This window comes from Arachis stenosperma, chromosome 9 (genome assembly GCF_014773155.1).
Source record: "Arachis stenosperma cultivar V10309 chromosome 9, arast.V10309.gnm1.PFL2, whole genome shotgun sequence".
Classification (NCBI taxonomy): Eukaryota; Viridiplantae; Streptophyta; class Magnoliopsida; order Fabales; family Fabaceae; genus Arachis; species Arachis stenosperma.
Window position 1 is genome coordinate 162400242 of NC_080385.1, and position 23448 is coordinate 162423689.

The 23448-nt window shown below is 31.4% G+C and overlaps 3 protein-coding genes across 3 annotated transcripts; 1 reads left to right on the plus strand and 2 right to left on the minus strand.

Annotated features, from left to right (window-relative positions):
• Positions 1 to 211: 211 nt before the first annotated feature.
• On the plus strand, positions 212 to 2900 carry LOC130948616 (protein SENSITIVE TO PROTON RHIZOTOXICITY 1-like). The gene is made up of 2 exons (XM_057877411.1): positions 212 to 411; positions 1169 to 2900. Exon 2 carries the CDS (start codon positions 1196 to 1198, stop codon positions 2729 to 2731), a length of 1536 nt encoding a protein of 511 aa, XP_057733394.1. The 5' UTR covers positions 212 to 411; positions 1169 to 1195; the 3' UTR covers positions 2732 to 2900.
• A 632-nt stretch (positions 2901 to 3532) lies between these two features.
• LOC130950377 (FHA domain-containing protein PS1-like) lies at positions 3533 to 5821 on the minus strand. Its single transcript, XM_057878877.1, has 4 exons — positions 4526 to 5821; positions 4299 to 4431; positions 3846 to 4204; positions 3533 to 3752 (listed from the first exon to the last, which is right to left on the minus strand). The coding sequence occupies exons 1-4, from the start codon at positions 5819 to 5821 to the stop codon at positions 3549 to 3551; spliced, it is 1992 nt and encodes a 663-aa protein (XP_057734860.1). The 3' UTR covers positions 3533 to 3548.
• Positions 5822 to 16653: 10832 nt separating this feature from the next.
• On the minus strand, positions 16654 to 18328 carry LOC130950380 (GRAS family protein RAM1-like). The gene is made up of 2 exons (XM_057878878.1): positions 17539 to 18328; positions 16654 to 17403 (listed from the first exon to the last, which is right to left on the minus strand). Exons 1-2 carry the CDS (start codon positions 18262 to 18264, stop codon positions 16654 to 16656), a joined length of 1476 nt encoding a protein of 491 aa, XP_057734861.1. The 5' UTR covers positions 18265 to 18328.
• Positions 18329 to 23448: the final 5120 nt, after the last annotated feature.

Here is a 23448-nt window from a genome sequence, read left to right on the forward strand (position 1 = left end):
CTCAATTCTCAAATCATCCATCATATCTTCAATTTCTTTTGTCTTCATCTCGTTCATCTGCCAATCATCTGCACAACACAATCATAACAAACCAACGGTGGTGATTGATTGGATGCAGAAACAAGGTGATAAGAAGTGACCCCACCATAGTGGGACCCCTTTTTGGAGCAATAATAAAATTGACCCAACAAATGGACGGTAGTAATGGTGGGGTTGACCAATTTTGGTTATGCAGTGTTCAAAAACATGACACAGTCACAGAGTTAAGGTAAACTGAGATGCTTATATAAGCATTCACCTCACTTCCCATTTTTTCTTTCTCACCCCATATTTTTTCTTCTTTTTTTACTTAAAAATATGAAGCAGTAACCCTCTTCATTAGAGCATCCATTCTTTCTTCAATCAGTCACTGTAAGTTCTTCCATCCTGTTAAACCTAGCTTAACCTTTGGATTTGGATTTCTTCTGCTACTTTGAGTTTTGGGGTTTGCTTAGAAAATAGAAAGCATGAACCTTTTTTCTTTTTTAATTTTAAAAAAATTCTTCCTTTTTTTTGGGTAAGCTGATTGCTATGTTGGATTTTTATAATGGGTTTATATCTGATTTGGTACTTTTTATTTTTCTGGGGTTAAAAATCTGAACTTGTTTTAAGTTGTACCAAATTTTGAAGTATTGGGAATTAGGGTTGTTAATGATTGGGGGTTAAAGAAGCAAAAGAAATGTGAATGGATGGATGTGAAGAACTGACGATCTTTAAGTTTGTAATTGTTGGTGCTTCCTTTAATAGATTCCCTTTTAAGAGATTTGGTTATTGATTTTCTGTAAAGGAGTATTGGGAATATGCAGCTTCATATAGAATGGGTTTTCAATTTTCCTTGTCTTCTGCTTGTATTATGATTATATATTTATATTGATTTATATATTTATTGGAAGGGTGAAGTTTTGATGTTGGGTTCATTTGGATCTGCTTCATATTGGGAGAAGTTTAAATTACTGCATATATGTGTTGACTAAATTGAAACCTTGGCTAATTGGCCAGATATTTTGATTACATGAATTTTATACCATTAGTCACTCATATGGTTTGAGATAGTTGTATTCAAATGAATTTCATGAAATAGTTTTTTTTTTACATCACTTGCTCTTACACCTTTATCTTTGATTTACAGGATCTTTGATTCTTTGGTAGGTTTTACATGGATCCAAAAGGGAGCCTGTGTTCTAACAACTGGGCTAGGTCCGCTTGCTTGACCTCTCCCGGGAATGGATTGCAGACAAATATGTCATCGGATCCATCCCCTTTTTGTGGTGTTCGGATTGAAGCGCCTTTCAAAGACTTCAACCAACCCTCTACTAACCAGTCTTTGCTTATGGCGGAGCCAAACAAGGATATTAAGATTTCTGATATAGAGAACTGTCCACTGACTGACTCATCATCGCAAACCGGTAAACTTCAAGATTGGGATCCAAATGTGATGTTAAATAACCTTTCCTTTCTGGAAGAAAAGATTCATCAGCTCCAGGGTCTTGTTCATTTGATTGATAATAAGAAGTGTCAACCTTTTGCGCAACCTGATGCGCTTGTGACACAGGAGCAGCAACTCATCACAGCAGATCTTACATCAATTATTGTTCAACTGATCTCTACTGCTGGTAGTCTTCTCCCGTCCGTTAGGCACACTCTCGCAAACACGAGTCCATTGGTCAGTCAGCTTAGCCAGCTTCGTGGCCTTAACCTTCCTTTTGGATCCGGCCCCAGTGGTGGTATTCAGCCACAAAATAATAATGTAAATAAAGTGTTTGATCAGTCCACTCAGAATGATGTACCTAATAATTGTGAAGTGGAGCAAAACAACATGGAAGAGCATGAAACAAAAGATGAAGAAGATGTGGAGGAGGGAGAGAACCTTCCACCTGGTTCCTACGAGATTTTGCAGTTAGAGAAAGAAGAAATCCTTGCACCCCATACACATTTCTGTACAATTTGTGGGAAGGGATTCAAGAGGGATGCGAATCTTCGCATGCACATGCGGGGACATGGGGATGAGTACAAAACCCCGGCGGCTCTTGCAAAGCCGCATAAAGAAACCGGATCCGAACCAAAGCTCATCAAGAGGTATTCCTGTCCCTATGCCGGCTGCAAGCGAAATAAGGATCACAAGAAGTTCCAACCTTTAAAGACTATTTTATGTGTTAAAAACCACTACAAAAGGACGCATTGCGACAAGAGTTACACTTGTAGCAGATGCCACACCAAGAAGTTTTCAGTCATGGCAGACCTTAAAACTCATGAAAAGCACTGTGGTAAGGATAAATGGCTTTGTTCATGCGGTACAACATTTTCGAGGAAGGACAAGCTTTTCGGACACATTGCTCTTTTCCAAGGCCATACACCTGCAATTCCTTTGGAAGAAACTAAAGTACCGGCTGTTCCAACCGATCTTGACAGCAAAGATAACACATGTGATAAGGTTGGAAATATGAACTTCTGTTTCGGATCAAATCCTCCAAATGAAAATGAAGTTCAAAACATCATGGATGTGAAGGGTAACATTGATGATCCAATTAATTATTTCTCATCATTGAACTTTGAAGGTTGCAACTTTGGTGGGTTTAATGAATTCTCCCAGTCTCCATTTGAAGATTCAGATGCTTCTTTCTCATTTCTTATGTCTGGATCTTTTAACTATGCTCCTAAACCAGGAGGTGAATCAACTTCTGACAATCTGTAGTAACAATTTGTACTAGTAGTTCCTCTGCATAATATCTATGATTCTATGTTATCCCTTTTATTCCTCTGTGAATGAATAAAACATATGTTTCTGTGATGTTTTGAAGTCAGGGTAATATCATGTACCTCTTTATTGCTTAAAAATAGAAAGATTAATTAATTCTCTTGAAGCTCTTGTTCTTGTTCAAATGTAGGTTATGCTAAGCCACACACACCACACCAAGTGTAAGATTATAAATATCAGAAAATTTATCCAAGGATCAGGGACTGATACTGGTGTCAATTGTTGTTTTTTGCAAAAAATTGAGTTTGATTCTTGGTAGTCATCACATTAAAAATCATTAAGTACCATGACCACCAAGGTGGGGGAAAAATTCAAACAGTGTGGCAGTTTCTTGTATTATCTTTCTTTTAGATTTATCATTTATAAAAACTCTTTATTCACAAGGATAAACTATGTTTTTTCTCTTTCCTTAAAAAATATCCTTAATATTTAATTTTATTTAATTTTATTCGGTTCAGAGATAGCTTTGATACAAATAAAAAATATTTTTGACACAAATAAAAAATATTAGGGACAAAATTAAATTAACCGAAAGAAAACGTTATAAAATTAAATTAAATTAAACATTTAGGATATTTTTTAAGAAAATTGTATATGTTAAGAGCAAAAAATATACTTTATTCTATTTATAAAGCAAATCACCACTAATGATTAACATGACATTAATAATACCTTGGGATTAAGGAAAGGAATCCCTGGACAATATTAAACTTGAGAGTACTTATTATTATTAGTTAAGGGGAGTTGTAAGATCTCAAGCTTGAGGGTACAAATACTGTTCAGTGATGAGTTTCAAACCAGCCTTTGATGGCAAACCACAATACTTCTCCCTCAAAACTACATCATCTTGGTAGGACCAAGTCAATCCTCTAGGAGTGCTATTGGTCCACATGAATCTCGGGGAGAAGGGATTCACTAAACTTTGCTGAAATTCTCGTACTGTCTCACATAACAACCCCTGCAGCAGTTAGATAGAATTTCACTATTTCAGTCCTCATTAACTATGAGATATGACAAGAGACATTGGTGTTAAGGATGAAAGAATCAGTACCTCTGCCATGGATTTGATTTTCAAAGGGACAACATCACTAAGCAGGACAAGTTGTCTGTTATTATCCCCTTTTCTAAGTAGAAGAGCACAGTCAAGGATATGATCTTCAACTGTTGGTGAAGCCATTTTCTTTGAGATGTAGGGACCTAGAATAGAAATCTCTTCTTCAACAAATTGAGTCTGAGGTGAAGTAGATGGCATTGGAGCAACCATCCTGCAGTCCTCCATTGAGCTTTCGATATGAATCCACCCGGTTGTGTTCACCATGCATTCTTTGATCCATTCCAATGCAAAAGAAGCCTCCGACACTCTTCTAAAGATTCTAAATTGTCTCCTCATACTCTCCAGTTCCCTTATAACTGGCAAAGCAATTTTTGTGAGAAACAGTCCAACAACAGTACTTAAACTTGAACAAAGTATTAGGAAGGCATGTAATATTCAGAAACTTGTTACCCAATCTTGGAATGATTAAACGAGTCCCATTGAGACCTTGTAAAAGCTGCAAAGCTTTCCTTGACTCCTTGTTCAGAAGAGATGCAGTGTCCACAACCATATCCCAGCTTCGTTTTTGTTCTCCATTAAAATGCTGAAAAAGAAACAGATGTAAGCAATAAGCATTCCTAAGTGAAGGAACTCTTGATCCATTCATAATAACAATGATATATCTTGTGTCTACTTACACAGGGTTTAGTGCAATTGTCTGAAACTGGTGCACAACTACCACCATCAATGCTTTTTGCATCAGAAACAGGACCAGAAGACTCTGACTTGAGCTTGCCTGAAGAATTCACTAGTGATTGGATGGGCCTCTCTTTCTTCTTCTTCAATTTCATTGTATCTTGTTTCTCATTCCAGTTGGTACAACATTCAAGGGCTTTTCTTCGTGACTTCCGAGCTTGAACTACTTTTGGGGCCTTATTCTCTTTGTATGAAATGGAACTTATGCTTTCATTTGAATTGATGTTGGGACTAGAATTAACCTCTGAACAGGATGACCTTTGTGACTTAGGATGGTTTCCCTTACTTCTCACGAACCGCATATTTGGGCTTAAGTTTTCCTTATTTTGAGCAAATATTTTTTCTTCAGTGTCAAAAACAGAGAAAAGATCTTTCTTGGGTAATGATTTGTTCATGATATCCTTCTCACAACTCATCTCAACTTCAGTAGTTGTGCTCATACATCTACTCCTTCTAGCTCGAACCTGAGGAGAACTAGCAGCCTTACCTCCTCCTAACCAAATATTAACAAAGGCTGAACTTCTCTCTGTTGCGTTTACACAGCTGTGAAGAGTTCTCTTCTCAGAGAATCCTTTCAAAGGAATGCGAGATTTTGGGGTCTGGTTTCCCATGTTGTTTGTAATCTTTATATCAGCTTGATCAGTGACTGAGGAATTCACTGATTCATTCAGAGCTGATATGGGATAGATGGTACCTGAGCAATCATTTCCAATATCTTCGACTGCTTCATCCATTGGGTGCCCTTGCTTGTAGGAATATTTAGCACCTTCCATTGCTTGTACACCACTTTCAATTATTTCCATCTCAGAGCTTCCTGTCACAGCACTGAGAGGTTGTAGGGTCCGGTTCTCTTCATCACTTGTAATCTTTAGAATAACTTCCTGAGGTGCCGGAGAATCCACAGGTTCTTCTTGAATTGTTTCATGTGGCAAGTGCACTTGCTCATGAAAAGATTTAACCATCACTTTCGCTTCTTCAAAACTTCCAAAGACTTCATTATCAGAGTTTCCTACGGCAGCAATAAGAGATTGCATGTTCTGGTCCTCTTTCTTGTTTGTGATAAGTAAATCAGCTTCCTGAGGCACAGAAGAAGTCACTGACTCTACCATAATTGATATGGGATTGATACTACCAGAAGAACACTTGTTTCCAATATCTTCATCTGCTTCATCCAGAGGGAGCCCTTTCTTGTGACAAATGTTACCACACTCTGTTGCTTCTGCATGGCTTTCAAGCATTTCCACCTCACAGCACCCCTGCTATGGCAATGAGCGATTGCAGTGTCTGCTTCTCTTTCTTGCTTGTAACATTTAAAGCAGCTTCTGGCGGCACCAGAGTACTCAACGATTCTACCGGAGCTAATGTGAGGCAAACGCTGCTTGCGGACTTGCTCCCAGTATCGTCAACTATTCCATCCAATGAGTCCCTTTGTTCATTCTGGCGTGCCTGCAAATTTGACAATTCTTCACAACATTTCTCTTGCTCTTCTCCATCAGATATTGAATTCACATCAACTGCTTCAACTAGCAGACATGAATTCTCAGAACTGAAAAATCTTTCTCCAGAATCTTCACTCTTGTCATTAACTCCCATTATGCATTCAGATTCTCTAGATATTGCAGTTACTGAAGCTACACTTTTTCCATCAATAGATTCTGAATCAATACTAGTAAGAAAGCTAGAGCAATGCTCTTCTATGGAAGCCTCTTGCCTCCTAAGTGGAAATTGTGTATTAGCTGAATTTTGTGGAGTTTGAAATTGTTGCATTGTTGTCCCCTGGAGTGCTTCCACAACAGGCAGACATAAGCTCTCTGTCAAATACTCTCTCAATGTGCAAAGCAAATTAGTTTCCTCAAGCAATTCTTCTTCAGGACAAGCTTCAGTCTTCTCTGTGCTGCAAACTTCATCAACTGATTGCATGAAAGGTGGTAATAGTACTTGGTTCCGATGTTCAAATTGTTCATTATCACTATCAAATTTCACAGAAAAATGTGATGTTTCAGTTTCCATAGGGTCATTCTGAACTCCAAATGTTTTATCTTTAAAATGCTGATTTCTTTCTTCACTTTGTTCCAGTAACAGAGAATTGTCAGAGTCTGTAATCAAATCCACCGATTGAATTTCTTCTGTAGAAAAACTCACCTCCTGCAATCAAAGATTAACAGCAGACATTCCGTATCAAACACCATGAACAAATTAAATGATGCTGAGAATTGAGAAGTGAGAAGCTCACTACTCCTAAAACCTGCAGTATGGAGGTCAATTATAAAACTTTTGCATCCCTTAACATCTATTCGAATTCTCAAAAAACATCATCATACTTAATTCCAATAGCTCAATTTCTTTTCTTCTTTTGGAGAAAAAAGAAAGGTACCTTAATCATCTCCAATTGTTGTTGTTGATTGTGGGGCAAATTTGCATTGAATTGGAAGACAAAGGGGATATGCGAATCAAAAGCGCGAGTAAAGGGAATCCAAGAGAGACGATAAACCCTAGAGGAAACCCCAACGGTGAAGGTGTCACCTTCGTTCATGAGAACACTGACTCCTGCCTGAAGCTTGGTGCCATTGAGCCACGTTCCATGTACTGCGAAGGAGAGACACAAGAGAATATAATTGATCGGTAAAAGAAAGAAAGAATAGAATTTGAGAAGAGAAAGGAGGAATAGAAGGTACCAGAAGAGAGGTCAGTGAGGGAGAGAGAACGGGAAGAAGGGTGGCAGAAGATGCGGAGGTGGAAGCGGCTGACACTTGGGTGAGCGAGAACGACGTCGCATTTGTGGTGGCGGCCAATTAGGACCGTTGAATCGATGTTGACGAGGATGAAGATGTTCTTGAGGATCGAGTTGTTCTTGAGAACAGTCAAAACCGGGATTCTCAATTCTCCCCCTTCTTCTTCTTGTTGCTGCTGCTCAATGTTCTCAGCTGCCATTGCCATGGCCAAAAACGCAGAGAGAGAGAGAGAGAGAGAGAGAATTCGAAATTTTGAGGAAGACGAAGAAGAAGGAGGTTGTAACTGGTAACCGTTTTTGAAGCTTTGAATGAAATATGAAATATTAGTTACTACACACCAACGGCTATCTTTTTCAATTCTACTACTTACTACCCAACCAATCATGTTTTTTCTCTTTCTTTTTATTTAAAAGAAAATAAAAATTTATTCTTCAGGCGAAAGCAATTTTTATAGACGATGAATTATTTATTTATATATCACTTCGTTACATCAGTAAAAACAATTATTAATGATTACAATAATACACTAAAATTACACTAAAAAATAAAATAAAGTTCTTACTTGTGATTCTTATTTGTTAGCTTGAATAAGTTTTAAAGGAAGAAAACAAGGGAATGTTTTGTAGAAAAAGAATAATTAGGTTCTTAAAAGATCACGCAATAAGATGTTAATGAATGGTTTAAATAGTTGCCATATTAAATTTGTTGAAAATGTTAGATTTACCACAAAATTAAATGTATTTTGCGGATCAATCCCAACATGGTTCGGTTGGACTACTTTTGTAAGTACTGGTATTTTTATTTTTATTTTTTTTTTTTGAGAATTGATTTTTGTTTATTTTTTAGGAGTTATTATTATTATTTTTTTTTTTTTTACTTTGTCACATGAACTAAACCCACAACCTACCCAAATACAACTTATAAAAAACCATATTCCAAAGACAAGATTCAATGACTACCCACTATCTAATAATATTATCCATTCTCACTAGAACTTCATCTTCTTAATTATAGCAGCTTCTGTCTTCTCTTTGCCTGCAAAGAACAAAGTCAACAACAACACATTACTATTGGCATTTAGAACCAACATGTTCATTTACTCAAAATTCCTCTTCTCTCACTCTGCCACCTAATCATGTTATGTGCCAATAGTAAAATCGAACCAAAAATCCTCTCCAATGCTTCTCTCCACTCTACAACAAGAATAGGATCACAAGCAGAGAATCCAACACCTTTTAATCTTGACCTCAGTGATGATCTTATGCTACTTGGCAACATTGCATACAAATCATCCCTTGCTTCAACACCAACCAATTATGGTGACTTCATCATCTTTTTCATAACTATGATCAAATTGGTATAATGAAATGTCAAAGCTGAAGCACCTAAAGTACTATTCATTGGCTTCAATAACTTACAATTAGACTAAAAAAAAAAAATCACCAACCCCAAATCACCATTCCCATCAAGCAAGCTTCAAATTTTTGAATAACCTAAAAATATGAATAGCATAATTTTTACTATTAAGATTTTGATCCGAAAAAACAGTGGCTGAAGCTGATAAACTACAAGACAAATAAAGAATACAATACCTAATTCCAAACACAACCTTAATTATCTTTGCTAACTAGGGTGGTAACGGGGTGGGTTTTTGCTCTACGCGATCCTGTCCCGCCCAATAATAACCCGCATAAATTCCGCCCTACTCCTGCTCGCGAATAGTAAAAAGTTGAATCCTAATCCGCTCCGTCCCTATCCGCCCCTATAATTATTAAAATTCAATAAATAAAATTAAATTTCAAAATTTATATAACTATTATCACATACATAACATAAATTAAAACAAAAATTTAAATATGATACAATATTATTAATTATTTCACATATATTACATATATTATATATTAAAATTATATGTATTATATATATATCGAGACGAATATTACCTAAACCCGTCCTGGTCCTACCCAAGAACCCACTCCTGTATGGGGCAGATAATTACCCGTCTCAAAAGAGTAGGGCAGGGTGGATATCCGTCAGTTTGGATGGTATTGTCATCCCTATTGTTAACATAGTGAAAACAAACCTAACAAGCAACAAAACAACACCATCGCATCCACAAAGATTTTTCCTTTAACTCCTTAATCTCTTGCTTCTGTCAGAAAATCTTTTGCTGAAGATTACAGAATTTTTTATGATCCTTATTATTAATTGAATAAGGTTCAGCATCATCATTATTATTGTTACTACTATAATTAAGTGCTTTTTTAGATACACTTTCTAAAACCAAAAATTCTTTTTAAATTCTATATTTTTTTTTATTTCTCCCAATTGTTACTAGTCTTTATTTGTGAACCAACTGATATATTTTTGATTATTTGAATTTACAATCTGGTCTTTCAAAGTTCAGAATATAGTTTTTCCATAAAAAAAAAGCTCCAGAAAACAAATAGTGATCGAAAAACCAATGATTTGGTTTTGGGTTTAGAGCTGAGACAAAGATGCTTTCTGAAAACTTTAACTGTGTTTGGATGAGAAATGGGCCAATGGCAGGAATTTTGGGTTATTTTCCTTGTCATATATTAGCATTTCTTTTCATTTTTAAAGTCTCTTTTGTTTTTTGTTTTCTTATTTAAATAAAAGATTATATATTTCCCAATTTAAATGATAGTAAACATAATTATGTTTTGTATATTGTAATTTTGTCTCAATTTCGTAGGAAGTGTGAGCAAAATTAGAAATATATATTTTTTACTTTATTTTAACAACTACAATGAGTAAAAATTAAAGAAAAATAGTTGTATGATAATTATTTAGCATTATCAACAAAATTGAGAAAAAAAAACATGATATGAACAAATCAATTATATATATAGGTTGAATTCACTTAAATATCGAGTAATATGAAATAGTTTTTATAATTTTAATGTAGTTTCATGTATGTATTAAAAGCATCTCCAACAACTTCAATTTTGAAGTCCTATTTAGTATTTACTAATTACTATAGTGTCAAGGGAAAGAGCAATTTATCCGTTGGAAAAAAAAAAAAGGTAATGAAAAACCTCTTCAGAGGATTTCCATAAAGTATAGAAGCAATTAATCTTTTTTTTGCTAAGTGTCATTCGAATTAAAAACATTAAATAAAAATAGATATTGAATAGTTAATGAGTGGGATGACCGTTGATACTAGGAGTAGGAAATAAAAAATTATCATAATTCAACAGAAAAAATATTATAAGACCGTTGAAATTAATGAAATAATATTTTATTACTCTATAAATATTATTTATATACATTTTTATTCTTAATAACTTTTTCAATCTTCTCCTATCTTTTTTTTTTTAAATTTCTCCAACCAAAATTATGTTCATATTCTTTTTAGTCCAAATTTAGAATATTCAAATTTTGTGAATCTTCGTGGATTAAATACTATCAACTTCAATGATAATAAAATTAAAAATCGTAGACAATATAATATTTAACATTGGTAATAAAAAGAAGATAAGATGCTTATTATTAGTGTCTAGTTGAATGTTTTAACAAATTTTGTAGTCGGTATTGACTAGAAAGATCAAATATTTTGGAATTGGATTCATGACTACGGTAAAAAAATTTAACCCAAACATAAAAAAAAGACAGTTACAACTAAGAAATGATGATGTTAAAAGATTAACAAAGCAGTACACAATTTATTAATTACTATAATCAAATTACTCGAAACATAAAAAGTAGTTATTCGAACTCTAATAATATAAAAGAGGTGGCATATAAATTTTATTTTATAAATTATGGTAAAAAAATTTGCTTTTAAGATGTATTGAAATATATTTTATTTAAAATAAAATAAAAAAGCCAACTATCAATACAAATGAGAGAATTTTTTTTTTTTTTTTGACATTAAAGAGAGAATTCTAAAAGAACCAAAGTCAATGCAATTGAAACATACTCATTGTCATTAAATCCAAAAATACCATATACTAATTCTCCTATTCACTCATAAAGATTAAAGAAGAGTAAGAGAAATGATAAAAAAAAAAAAAGTACAAACATCTGAAAATTTTAGCAAAAAAAAAAATCATCAATAGTTAAGAAGTTATCTTATAGAAGATATTAAGAATATTATGTTAGGAAATTATTTTAATTTTTTAATTTATTTGTGGGCAATATATATTAATTATAATTATAAATTATGTTATTTCAAATTAAATGACTTATATAATGGTGATGATCTCATTTATTATTATAGATGTTAAATTGAATAAGTTTTTGATTTGAAATTAAATGAGAATAAAACCAGATATTATCTTTTGTTCCATAGATAATTATCTTTTAAATTTTAGATATATTATCTTTTAAACTAGATACTATTTTATTTGGATTTTAGGGTTTAATGAGTGCCATGTTCAAATATAAATAGACCTTCAGAGTTTCGGTCCCCATATACCAAAAGCCGCCTTGTAAAAGTATGCTTCCGTATTATGACATATTTTTTGTAATTCAATATTATTTTTATAAATTTAAAATTTGAACTCATAATTTTTAAATGAGTATAAAAAGATTATACTTATAGCCCGTTGGCATGTTCTTTTGTATGTTTATATTAAAAGATATAATTGTTTCGAATCTTAGTTGGATAAATACAACTAGACCAGCACTGATGTTTGGATTTTGTGTGTCATTGTTTTTTATATTTAATTTATTTTTTATAGGTTAGTCTTTGTCTGATGAATAATCTATTTTTGAGTTGGATACTCATATTTAATTATAAAAATTAAATAGAAATTAAATTACAACTTAGTTTTTAGTTATAGATTAAATATCGAAATAGACTATTTTAAAAATCATCCTTATTATATAGATTATCCCAAAAAAAAAAAAAAAAATTCAGCCCCATTAAATATAAATTTATTATTACTTTTCTTTCCAATAGTCATATAGATGCTTAAGGAAATGAATTTCAGCTGTCAAAATGGTCAGATCTATATGCATATATACGCCAACTTATATGCTCGATATATAAATTCATACTCTCACGTCTGAGATGTGCTGCAAAAATGACATATTCATTCTCTATAATTATGGTGGGATAGATTTGAGGGTCCAAGGTCTTTGGAGAAATCTACTCATTTTAGGCTTAACTATTTTTCCAAACTAGTCATTGTAATGTAACCATTTACTTATATGTAACAAATACTAAAGTTTTATATAACTTTCTAAAAAATTCAACGAGAGAATAATAATAAAGAATAGTCAACGAACTATACTTCAAATGATATAATTTTTTTATATTCATCTAGAGGTTATGGATTCGACCTTCGTCATTCTTAACTTCAGAAAAAAAAAAGAATAATAAAAAATAATATAATTTAAACCTCTTTTTAAATTACTAAAGGCATTGTATTGTATTTAGGTTTAATTATTCTGTTGAGTTTTATAGTTTTACTAAATTATTAATTAGGTTAGTTATGTCATTTTCATATCATTTCTACCAAAATACATGCAGTTAAAGATTAAATTAGGCTTTTAATTATGAATATCTTCAATTTGCGAAAAATATTTAGTTAAATCTAATATTTTTTACATTAGAAAAAATATAATTAGAAACAGTCTATGGATCTAATTAAAAGAAAAAATACAGAGACCTAATTTTAAATTAGTTATGCTATATGTACATTAAAATCAGCTATCAAAATCAACCACTAATATAAAATATATGTTAAAATACAAATATATATTGAACATAAATTCAACCACATAAATATTTATATACAAATACATTAATAACTAATTTTAATATACAAATAATATTTTTAAATTATAAAAATTAACCGAATAATTAAATCTTTTATTTATTATTTTTTTTTTTGTTAGTTTTTCCTTAGCTTGTAGTACAACAAGCACATTAATTATTTCTGCCGAGCCCTTAGGTTATTGTTGTATGTACTATACAGTATAGAGACATGCAATGCATTAACTATTTCATTGCTTCAAATGGCTAACAATGTTGTGGTTCTTTGTCGCTGCCACAAGAGATTCCATTGACATTAAATAGAGGGGATAGTGTTTGCTTCTGCTCCTGAAGATGATGGGTCACAATCCCCAAAGAGATCACACACACAACACAAGGAACAAGCAAAATGCAATCTACAAGCTAACCTATACACTAAATAATAAATGCAACAACTTTTCAGTCTCTATGTAGATATTATATATTTATATGTGTCATATGCTATATATCCAATTATTATAATATATAGGAAAATTTGTAAGTATACTGTTATATCGGTGTTTCAATAATTTTTAATCGTTGATCTTAATTATGGAAAATATATATTAAGATTAACAGTAAAAAATTACTGATACACCGATATGACGGTACACTTGAAAATCTTCCTAATATATATATATATATATATATGCAGCCATACACATTTACATATAAGTATGAATGGATTGGATCCATATATAACACCAATTTTGTCTTTGCAGCCAAAATTATATCTCTATGATTATTATGTGTATTAAACTATTTTTCTATATTAGCTCATGATAACAATAAAGAAGTCTTGTGGCCCACAAATTCAGTCCAATAGAATACATAAATTCAGTTCTAATTTTAGTCTTTATTAATTTATCTTATCTTATCTTTATGTTATCTTCTCTTCTTATCTTATCTTTACTTTTATCTTTCATAGAACAATGCTCTATATATATTTAGTTTTACCCTCATAATTTACAACACATATTCAATTCAATCAATCAATAATCAATAAAAATTCTTTCTTTGCTTTTCCTATTCTTTCACAATTTTATCAATGTGTGACTAGTCATTCTAATTATTATATATTCTCTTTTTTGCACAAATTAACATGACACAATAATTACCAAATATGGCTTAGAGTTTATATATAACAATCAATCATGGTGACACATTCAGAAACATGTAGAAAGGAAGGAAAAAAAAACAATGCAACACTCATATATAGCCTTATCATAGGATACCCAATCTTATTATTAACACGGATAACCAAAATAAGGTACATGCTATATATATATACATATAGAGGAGATATTGAAGAAAGAATCATAGCTAGCCATATAGGAGCTTGGATTCAAGGTATTTCGTGTCATTTGGGTTATGTTAGGTGCTATAAATGAATTTTAAATTATATATATGAAGTAGATTTTTTAAATATTTTAAATTTCATATTATACATGTCCAATAATTGCAAATAATTTTGTTTTAATAATCAATGTCAATTTAATTTTTTAGATTATATTATTACATAATATAATTTCAGAGTTTATATATATGGTTAAAAGATGTGAAATTTGATCTTTCTTACTCCTATTTTGACAAATAAAAAAAAAAAGTTTTTTAAAATAATGGCATACACAAATTTAAAGGAAAATTTTACATAAAACAACGTGTTAAATATAACCTTCATATAATGCATTTAATTTATTTGAATTTTTAGAACATTTCGTTAGAGAACCAATTATAAAAGCAGGTAGTTAACTAGAGTTAATTAGTTGAAAAATAAGAGGTGTATTAGAAAAAAGAAAAACTAACCTCTCGTTATCCTAATTTTTCGAATTTCAAAACTAAAAATATAAAGAATTAGTTTGAGTTGACTTAGATTGTAGTTGGTTCCTTAAATTTTTTCTTTTTCGAATAAATAATTTTATGATAAGTTATCAAATCACATAGACAACCAATTTGGATTGGTTGAGTGTTTAACTTACTCGTCGCTTAAACAAGTGTTAGGAATTTGAATTTCATTTTATATATATAGCAATCCATTGATGAATAGCAAATTTTTAAATAGAATTCAAATTCGTGGTGGATTAGTTCTTATCCTATCATATTAGAATATATGGTGGATAACCAAAAAATAAATCACATAGACTGAAAGAGTAGCTCTTATTTGTTTCTCCTTTTTATGGACTAGTTTTGCAGACAAATCTGTATATTTATTGTTACGTTATAAATCATGTAGAGGAGCTCGGCTCGGATCCTAATTAATTAAATGTGAAAAATTCAAAAAGTAGGATATATATCTTGCTTGTGATAACATAGTTATTCAAATTTGGTTACCCAACATATAGTTAAATAACTAAACAAAATGTAATGTTTTCCCTTCTTCATGCACTATTTAGTATATATGTACCAATTCAAGTGACAAATAAGAAATATTATAGCCATGCAGATTCAATTGATAGGTATTATATTTTTGGAAAATAAAATTGATAATAATCATCCGGTTATATTGATTTTTTTTTGCTAGGGTTTCATTGGTCCCTTATGCAAGTATAACAATAAGTACATATATAACTCAAGTAATAAAAATGACAACAAAATCTAAAAATATTATGAATAAAAATAAAAAAATCTCTTTTAATAATCTCTATTATATATAATAAATAATACACAATAATGGATAAGTCATTTCAGTTGGTTTAATTTAGGCAATGGCAACAGATCTCCCACGCCATTGACATCCTATTCCTATATATCTGCATGAAACTCATCAATTAATGGATTAATTATTAATTATTAAAAGTTATCACTGACGATCATTATGGATTGATATAAAATAAGTGTGGATTTCATGTATGTACATTATATTATACTTTGTTTTTAATAATATAGATTTATTAACATGCTTTCTCTTATGTATGTGTAAGATTCCTTTAAGTACATACAGTGAAGTCAAATTCTTTCACTTGTATATATATACTACTGTTTAAACTGTTACTAATAGTTTATGCTTCATTATTGTTATTATTCCTTCATTTGAATTTCATTTAAATCCCTACATATATAAAATGAAATAATAAATAAGTGTAGTAGAGATCAGAGCAATAAATACTTTTCATCTTTTTCTTGTTTTTTTACCATTTATAGAATTTTTATTTTTACTTACATCAAGGATAACCACTGTTCCAACACATTCAAATGAATAGTATGATAGATAGATGATCATCCTTCATCATGATGAATCCATCATGAACTTTCAATTTCACTTATTAAATGATCCATATACATAAGAAAAATAACAATTAATCACATTTTATTTAGGGTAAATTAAGAGAAACAAACTGCAGTAGGAAAATAATCAAACTAGGGCTTAACAAAGGGAAATTAGGGTTATCATCATCATATATATTTAAAAAAGAGAAAAAAAATAGAATAGGTTACATTAATTAACATTCCTATAAATTAGATATATATATGCTTCACATATTAGTTCCTTAATTGTACTTAGTACTTACCCTAAATCAGCAATAAGTACTATTAATTAATTACTCTTAATGAAGATTATTAGCATCCCAGATTAGATTAGAGAAAGTGGTTGCCAAGCTGAGACAGTAAGAAGAAACCTATTTTGCCACCCTAAAGAGACAGCCCTTCCTTCATCTCTCTCGGAAACCCTGAAACCACCGCCGCCGCCGCCGCCTCCGTCGCTGTCATCTTCTTCTTCAAACTGCATTGGACAATAATGAGTCCTCATCTTCAAAAGTAGCTTGGCTTGAATCATGGCCTTGGAGCTAATCTTATTCCCAACAAAACCATGATTCTCCATCCTCGCCTTCCATGCCTCCATCCTCTCATACTTAGCACAATCACCAACGTTGTTGTTTTCATAGTTGTTGAGCATGTTCTTGATCTCTTTTCCAAGAAGCTTCTTCTCAATCCTGAGCCTCTCAGCACTCTCCAATGGAAGACAATCGTCGAGAGAATCGAACATGGCTGCAAAGTAGTGCAAGGAGTCGGTGAATCTTGACAAGAATGTCCTTGTTGGGGTCCTGCTACCTTCTTGCTCAACCAACACAACAATGGAGGGGCTAAGTGAATGCACAAACCCCAATGTGTCTGAGATCTTCATGAAACAACTCAACGTGTTCAAGTATGATACCAAGTTCACTGCCACCGTTTCGTTCTTCTTCTTCCTTAGGTTTATCACCCTTGACCCTCTCAGAAGCCCTTGAAACTCAAACACTAGGTTGCTAAATCCCTTAGAGAAGCTCACTAATCTTGACTCCGTTTCTTGCAGTTCCTTCAGATTCTTCCCGAATCCAGTTACCTATGTTACCATGGTACAAAGAGTTTACGAAAGAAACGAAGAATTATTTCGAAAAGTATTATTTTTAATAGTAATAAGTAACAACGTAATATTTTCATATAAAAATGATAGTTGAGAATAGTAAGATATAATTACTCTTAGGAAAATACGGCTGGTACTAGTGGCCTTCTCTGACAGCGACTGTATTAGAGAAGGCCACTGGAAGCCGTAAGAGACATCGAAATCGATGACATGAATGGAACGGTTGTTTCGATCTTCCTCCCTCTCGAAGGCCTCCAAGATTGCTTGATTGGCAGTGAAATGAGCGAATTGGAAGTAGGGAGAGACTCTATAGAGATCAGTGAAAGCACGAAACTCTTCCTCAGAAGTTGGTTCCTCCATGATCATGTCATAGAAAGGTGAGTTTCTTGTGAGAAGCCTTGCGGTTAAGCCATCAGAGAAGTAGGCCACAACACGCTCAACTGAGTCACCGGTTAGGGAAACGCTCTGGTAGAGGTCGGTGAGGTTGTTCAAGGCGGCGGCGAAGTTGTTACCGTCGACGGCAGTGGCGGTTGAGAGAAGCAAATGGATCAAAGGGAGGCCATTATTGGTGTTGTTATTCCCAAGAAGTCCTTTGTTTGTATTATCATGATTCCTATGATGTTGTCTTAGCATTTGATCTCTCATTTGCAGAAGCCTAAAGATCTTAGCTTCATAGGCCTCATGATCAAAGGTTGTGCTACTACTACAACTCATCATCATCATGATATTGTTGTTGTTGTTGTTATCTAAGATGGTCTTTCCTTTCTTTTTCTTTCTTTCCCTATCAGCAGGCACTGAAAGGCTAAGGTTCAGGAGCTCATCTTCCTCTGAATCTTCCATATCTGAGGATCTGAGAATCAGAAAGAGAGAGAAAGGGTTAGCGTGTATGTGGAGTGAGAGGGTAATAAATCTATCACCCACTTTTATGGTAGTGGACTTAGCTTTTATGGGGTAAGACTCACAAAAATTCTTTCATCTCATCACATGCCTATATATACCATCAACACACCAAACATATAAAAACAATTCTAACCAGCTTGGTTGATCGAGTGGTCAGCTCATTCATCCACTTAAACAAGTGTTGGGGGTTCGAATTCCGCCTTGTGCATGCAGCAATTCATTAGCCAGCAATAGACCCTTAAATAGAGCTCAAATCTGCGACAAATTAGTTGTTAATCTGTGGAATTGGGGAATATCGTAAACAACCAAAAATTAAAATAAAAACAATCACATATTTTAAACAATTCTTATATATAATATAAAATAATGAATATACAATAAGTACAAGAAAATCAAGTAGAAAATTTTGTTGTTGTTAAAGATTGTTAATTTGTTTCCCTTCCTATGCTAAGACGGAGAGATTAAGGAGGGTATCTTTATATTCTTTAGAATCAGTGTCTTGGGTAAGGAAATTGATATTAATTAAAAAAATATATATAATGGGATGATTTTGAAAATCCATTAGAACATAATGAGAGTGAGTGTGTTTTTGTTATTACTTCCTTTGGTAGTTGAGAAGGGTTGGAAGATGCCATATGAATTGGACAAGAGACAGCGGTGTCAATGGGGAATCAAAGGTACCGTCCTTGTAACAATTGTCTTTTATACACTTTTTCAATTCAATCCTAATTTAATTATTCTTGCCCTAACAAGTCTCCTTCATCAATCACCTTCCTATTCCTAATTTAATTTCTTGTCTTTCTATTTGAATGAATAAAAATTCAGCTAGATACATATATGCTACATGCTATAATATATAGATGGTCAATGAGATATATAGATGCATCTCAATGCAAGTTCTTGTTTGTTATATTTTTTAATTACTTGTTATGTTGCCATTGATGGAAACAAGGAAAGTGATGATCCCTTATTCCTCTCTATGATCTCAAGATAGTTTTTTTTTTTTTTTTTTCTAATTGGTGCTATTTAGAGGTTATTCTTACAAGGATTTTTGGCTTTGCTAGCATATATTCCTTAAGTACATAGGGATCCTCTGCCAAGAAAAACTTTTGATGCTTTATCGTCATAATATGCCAAGACAAATGGAAGCTAACAAAAAAAGTGACTCAACTTTCCCCTTGTGATCAAGAACTATATTTTTTTCTAATTTCTAACTATATATCTACATGCTTCAACTTGATTTTGCTTGTTTTGGTACTAAAACGTGGGCCATGATTCAATGCCAAAAAGCTTTTACTCTAAACCACAAAGCATATGCTATGACTTCCAATTCATTATCTTTCAACTTTTCTCATATATCTTTAATTTATGTCTTGTAGCATGCAGTGCAATCATCATACACAAAAATATGTGCTAGTCTTATAATATCACACTTCCTAGCTAATCAATTAGTTTATTTATTTATTTAAATAAATATTAAGAATTTAAAATATATATTGTGTATGTAATAATTTATTTAAAAAAATTAAATTTACGATAAATTAGCCTTTAACACTGAAAAACCAAATAGTATCACACTTTCTCCAATTATAAACATATATATGTATATATGAGCAATTTTTGCACCTAATGTATACGTATTATTGTTAATATATTATATATACATATATAAATAAATATATGTGACTTAACTCATTACTAACTTAAAAGTCTCATTAGAATAGTAAATATTTGGTTAAATAAAAGTACTATAAACATAAATAGAAGTGCTAAGAAATTGGTAGATTTTGTGATTTACAATTATCAATTAATTATAAATATTTTTTTAATGATATAAGATTATATCTAATAGTATGTGGTTATTATTTTTTTTTATTGATTAAATGTTAGACCAAATTTTAATAAAAATGTTGGCGTTTAAATTTTTTCAAACATATATATATATATAGAAATTAAACTCAACCATGCATTATTTGTGGATAAGTTTGTCTTTTATTTCTTTTATATTCTAATGGTTTAAATGAAAAGAGTTTACACATAACATATACATTTAGTCTTGTACTGATGAGATTTGATACAAATATATAGTTGACACACTATCATATTAAGATCATACAAAAGCAAATATAGAATATTTAAGGATAACAATATAAAATATGAAAACAAAACTCTTTTACACTACTTGGAATACTTTAAAGTTATAATAAAATATGAAATGTAGAATTTAAGACTTAGGTAGGGTTTCTCTTCAGAAGATAGAGTAACTAAGCTAAGGCAATGCAAGCATCCATTTCAAACCTCAATTTTAGCATAAAAATAAATTATAAATAAATAACATATGAGTTGACATATACTAATAATTCTGATCTAAAGACACACCATTAAATGCGTCTTTAACTAACTGACAAATTAACTACTTAACCAATACTAACTCAAATCAATGCATGGAATCGGTATTGATGTTTGAAATAGTCATAGAGAGAAGTGCCGTAGATCCTCTAAAGGTCACATCAAACATGGGAATTGAAAGTTCTTAATTCTTGATTGTCTTGTTAATGGAGGACACATAAACTTACCATTAATATGCTCCAAATCATCTACTATATGCTATGTCTCATGCAATTTGAGACTGACATATGCCCCTTTCCTTCATAATATAATGTGCTTAGTATACAATATTTATGGGGAGAGCATGCAATGCAAGCAAGCATACACATACTATAAATAATAAAAATATTCAAATACTAATTATTAGAGTAAATATCTTTTTTAATTTTTCATCGCACTCTTTTAAAATTTAAAAATTATTATTTGATCTCTATTTAAATAATTAATTTAATCAGTCATTATTTATAAAAATCGCTTAGTCTAACTATTCAAGTAATTGAATTAAGCGATCTCTATAAATAATAACTTACTGACACTACAAGAGAATACGAGATATCCTAGCAATTTTTTTTATTAGTAACGATTTTAAACCGTCGCAAAATTAAATAACAACGGTTTAATAAATTGATTAAACTAATTATTTAAATAGTTGTGAATTAATTAAAATTTTTTAAATTGTTAAAAATCGTTTTATCCTTTTAACAAATAGTCAAAGGCTGAAAATAATATTTACTCTAATTATTATTATGAAAGAAAACAATATTAAAAAATAGGTTTAATTATTTTGTTGATCGCTATAATTTCGTAAAATTTTTAATTAGGTCTTTATACTTTTTTTTCTTTTTAATTAGATCCCTGCACCAAATTTTTTTTTAATTAAGTCTCTTTTAATAATAATTGACTTAATTTTATAGGGACCCAACTAAAAAAAGAATTGGTATAAAAACCTAAATAAAAGGAAAAATAAGTGTATGTAGAGACCCAATTAAAAAAAATCGGTGCAAGAATTTAATTAAAAAAAAATATAGAAACCTAATTAAAAATTTTACGAAACTATAAGAATCAACAGAATAATTAAACTAAAAAAATAGTAAATGGTAGTAAGAATATATAGAAAGAAAGAAGAGCAAAACCCAAGTGCAAGAAACCCGGTTTGTCTCAAGTAGATGAATGGAAAGGTAAAAAGGGGAAGGAAAAGTGGTAAGGTAGAAAAACATGCCTTCTTGTCAGATTAACCCACGTGAGGTCACTACATACTACTCTCTATATTATTTAAGAGAAAGAACAAAAGGGTACGTGTGTGTAATAGAAAGGATGAAGTGGACTGAAGAGATGGGAATGGGTGGTGAGTGTTAGAAACAAGAAGGACATAGTACTTCAACTTCAATCTCTCTCTCTCATTCAGGTTAGTGCCAATATTTTTGCTTCTGTCAGACAACCCCACGTGAGGCTTTTTCTTCTTCCTTAAAAATGTTTTTTCTTTACTCATTCTTCTTGCTCTCTATTTTCTGCTTTATTCAATATCTACTATTAGTAATACTTATTTATTTCGCTTTTTAATTTGAATATGGAAGGAAACAAGGTGTTGGACTCGCATATGGAGAGGAGAGGTGTTTCACCTCATTGTGGGATCAGAGGGACCAGAATTTGAACCCTGCAAGTTGCGTTTTGCTCAACAAATTTAGCCAGAACAAGTAAAACGGAGGGTCCGAATTGTGTGTTTCAGATTTCAAATTTCATCAGCTGCAAATCGGACCATGCGATTTGTGAAGCAAAATTTCATTTCCAAAAAACTCGCATGGTCCGAGTTGTTCTACCTTTGGCTCAGACAAATCTGTCACACATTTTTGACTTGTACACTATAACTCCACATCTGAGAATTGCACACCCAAACTTTTCATATCTATAAAATTGAGCCGATTTATTTCTATAAAACAAGGATCAAATTATTATCTGAATTATTGGTCCAATATTTAATTTATTTATCTGTTTAAATAAATATTAAATATTTAAATTTTATTTTATATATATAATATAATTTAAACAACGAATTATTAAATAATAAATTAAAATTTACAAGTGTGATAGATTAAAAGATATTGTGAATATATAAACAAAATATTACTACTTGATTAAATAAAAAAATGTTAGATGAATAAATTATTTTTATAATTAAATTTAAGTAAGTCTTTTTTTTGTTCACTAAGATTTCTAGTTATCAATCTTTATATTTTTTAATAACTTGATTATTAACTTAATTACTGAAATAATTTAAATTTTTGTTTATCAAAATGAAAAAGAAAAGAAATTCTTTGTGGAGTCTACTTTCTTGTTGGTTTCATCATTTTCTTAAAACAAAACAAAAAAGATAATGAGATAAAAGAGACAAAAATAAAAGTCCAAAAAATATAATAAAAAAAATGGAATTGTATTTGTTGTCCCTTTGCGTGAGGATGAGATGTTTGCGTGCTGGAATGAAAAAAGAAGAAATCTTTCTCTCTCTCTCTCTAACATAGCATATACATAACATAGATAATAAACATAAGAAGGTGAAGAAGATAATAATAATAAGAGAGAAAGAGAGAGAGAAGAAGGTGTGGTCGGTTCTGCATAGCAATCGTGTCAGTCATCACTCATCACAGAAAGAAAAGAAAAGAAAAAAATTGATGGATGGAGAAATAGCAGTGTAGCAAGTAACTCACTCACTCTTCAATCTTCATTCATTATCTACCACTT

Bases quoted from the DNA above. Each gene is read 5' to 3' on its own strand.
- LOC130948616 (XM_057877411.1), top strand. From the start codon at position 1,196: ATGGATCCAAAAGGGAGCCTGTGTTCTAACAACTGGGCTAGGTCCGCT.
- LOC130950377 (XM_057878877.1), bottom strand. From the start codon at position 5,821: ATGCTTGAAAGCCATGCAGAAGCAACAGAGTGTGGTAACATTTGTCAC. The intron at 4,205-4,298 runs GTAACAAGTTTC...TTGCTTTGCCAG, and splicing joins TTTAATCATTCCAAGATTGG to TTATAAGGGAACTGGAGAGT. The intron at 3,753-3,845 runs GTACTGATTCTT...TAACTGCTGCAG, and splicing joins AAATCAAATCCATGGCAGAG to GGGTTGTTATGTGAGACAGT.
- LOC130950380 (XM_057878878.1), bottom strand. From the start codon at position 18,264: ATGGAAGATTCAGAGGAAGATGAGCTCCTGAACCTTAGCCTTTCAGTG. The intron at 17,404-17,538 runs GTAATTATATCT...ATGGTAACATAG, and splicing joins CCAGCCGTATTTTCCTAAGA to GTAACTGGATTCGGGAAGAA.